We start from the raw sequence: 2,941 nt of genomic DNA on the forward strand, positions 1-2,941 counted from the left end.
GTTATTTTCTGTTTAATAATAGTCATCCTAATGAGTGTGAGTTGATATCTCATGGTGATGTTCAGCATCTTTTCATATGCTTGTTGGCCATTCATATATCTTCTTTGGAGAATTGTCTGTTTAGTTGCCCATTGTTTAATCGGGTTGTTTGTTGTTCTTTTTTGTTGAGTTGTAGAAGTTCCTTATATATTCCAGATGTTAACCCCTTATCAGATATGATTTGCAAATATTTTCTCCCACTCCATAAGTTGCCTTTTCACTCTGTTGATTTTTTCCTTTGACACATAGAAGTTTTTAAGTTTGATGTTACTAAGTTTTAAGTCCTCTAACATTCTTTTATGTTACTAGTGTCCAGTGTTTACACAACTAAGGAATCCTTGGCTTATCATTCTCCCATTCCCCTCACATTTTGAAAGAATTTTGTCTTCCAAATATTCATCGAATAAGAATTTATTTTCAAAGAGTCTAAATGATATTGCACAGTTTCTCGTATTAAAGCTGTGACAAGCTAATGAAAATGTCAAATTCCTTTGTTTTTGGCTATACTTTTAGTATTCAGTGTGCTAGTTACTCTATGGGCCAAAGTAGAAGGAAAGGGAAAGGAAAGGTGGACAATCCTACCACTTAAATTCAATTATCCCTCATTTTTTTTTTCCAGTGAGTAGTGAATTCAATTGATAATTCATCTTTCTTTTCTGATGAATGTTTAAGCTACATAAAATAGGTTTTCCTTTACCGTATATGTCTGTGGACCTTTTTTGAAACAGAATATTTTTTTGTTTTTATTTTTTTAATTTAGAAAATTAAAAATAAATTTAATCCACATTTGAACATGATGTGATAGAATAAACTTCCAGAGGTCATTAGTCACCTATGATTATTTATTAAATACCCAGTGTTTGTCACATATTGAGCTGTGCAATACAAATAAAGTAGAACGTTTTAATTGGTACAGTTTTATTCCCAAGGGCCTTGGTCTTATTCTCCAGGCTGGAATATACCTAAACCACCAGTGTCAAAAAATTAAATAAGAACACTGCTTATTTATATGTTTGCAATGGAATGTGAAGGAAACCAGCTGCAGACATTTCTTGCCAAANCTCTATTTTAAATGTAGGCTTGTTCTCATTTTTCTCTGCTTCGAGACCCACAGGAGTGCATTTGCTCTTCTATACACTGAACATAATTATAATCAACATTTAATAGTTTTAATGCTATTTCCTCCTTTTTGTAATGACTTGGAATCCTTCTACTGCCTTTGTATCATTTTATTCAGATTACCAAATTTCTGTTGAAATTTATCATTGATGATATATTTCTTCATTAGTATGTATCCAAGGTAATCCAAAGACTACATAAAACATCTCTCAACAGAATTGTGAATTGGCTGGATCTGTTTTGAAGATTTAGAGACTGGTACTTTACACTGTGTCTAGAGCGAAGTCTCAGAGGCATCAATGATCAGTGATCCATCCAATAGAGGGCTCAGTTAACAGGTGCCTTTGTCTCCCTCTGCTTCTCTTCCATCCCCTCCTTGTTGCCAGCCGCAGTCATCCTTAATTTAGGAACTATAATGCTAGAAGGTTGAGAACCGTGAAATACCCAAACTGTAAACAGAACAGGAGTTCTCTGTCTCAGGATTTCAGGATGGAGAATAATATGGAAAGTCCAGGTGATGTCCACCACAAGGCTGCTTGTTGCCTACATCACTCAAGTTTGCAAATTCAAGGGAGAGATGTTTATACCATGTGGTTTTTCATAATTTGATTATTTTTATTTTACTTTTTCTTTTACCAGGTTTCACCAAAACTCATGCCAATGCAGCAGATCGCAAATTGAGATGTGGAATAGACATTTATCCCAGGCTGTATGTTTTCCATTTTAAACATCCAGAATTTAATTGAAAGGACGTCAGTAATCATAACTGCATTTTTAACAAGCCTTTTTTGACTAGTTTTCCTCTAATATTCCAGGTATTATTTAGCTACAGACTTTGTTCTTTCAAGCGTGCTATGACTTTTTAATGAAAAACAAAAGAAAACATTTATACATTTATGATTATCTTGTATTATAAGTGCTGAGAATGTTATCTTTACAACTGGAGCTCACCTTGGACATATCTTTGCCTTCTATGATACNGATGATAGAACCATGTGCAGATGTTCATGCAATACGATGCTTCTGATGCTATTCAGTAATGCTTTTCTAACTTTTTTTAAAAATTGTGGTAAAAACCACATAACAGAATTTACCATTTTTTTTTTTAATTTTTAATTTTTTATTTTTTCCTTTTTGTCTTTTTTCGTGACTGGCAACGGATCACAACCCTCAGTGTCGCGCCCGTACCGGACCGGGACCGGCAACGGGATCGCAACCCTTGGCGTTGCACCCGCACCTTGCTCAGCCAGTGAGCGGCCGGTCTGTATGTGGGATTCGAACCCTCAGCGGGAGCGCCGCTGTGCTTCCCAAGCGGCGCACTGTAGCAGTGCACCACCGGGCCGGCCCAGAATTTACCATTTTAACCATGTTTAAGTAGTATTAACTATTCACATTGTTGTATAGCAGATCTTTAGGACTTTTCCATCTTGTGACACTGAAGCTTTATGCTCACTAAACTCTAATTTCCTCTCTCCCTTCCCCCAGCCCTTGGTAACCACTTTTCTACTTTGTTTCTATGATTTTGACTACTTTAGATATTTCATATGAGTGGCATAATACAGTATTTGCCCTTTTGTGACTGGCTTATTTCACATAGCATACTGTCCTTGAGGATCATCCATGTTGTAGCATGAAACAAGATTATCTTTTTTTTTTAAGCCTGCATAGTATTACAATGTATATATACCACACTTTCTTTATTTATTCATCTTTTGGTAGACATTTGGGTTGCTTATACTTCTTGGCTATTGTGGACAATGCTGCTATGTACACAGGTGTGCAA

At 35.7% G+C, this 2,941-nt stretch overlaps 1 protein-coding gene across 1 annotated transcript in view; it reads left to right on the forward strand.

Moving 5' to 3' along the window:
* Positions 1 to 2,126, forward strand: part of LOC103606360 (succinyl-CoA:3-ketoacid coenzyme A transferase 1, mitochondrial-like) — a gene marked incomplete at its 5' end in the record, with an annotated part of 26,509 nt that extends 24,383 nt beyond the window's left edge. The window contains one exon of the mRNA XM_008590971.1: positions 1,798 to 2,126. Within this exon, the coding sequence (XP_008589193.1) occupies positions 1,798 to 1,839 (42 nt within the window). The remainder of the gene's footprint in view (positions 1 to 1,797) is intronic.
* Positions 2,127 to 2,941: the final 815 nt, after the last annotated feature.

The sequence above is a fragment of the Galeopterus variegatus genome, unplaced genomic scaffold (assembly GCF_000696425.1).
Source record: "Galeopterus variegatus unplaced genomic scaffold, G_variegatus-3.0.2 Scaffold6523, whole genome shotgun sequence".
Lineage (NCBI taxonomy): Eukaryota > Metazoa > Chordata > Mammalia > Dermoptera > Cynocephalidae > Galeopterus > Galeopterus variegatus.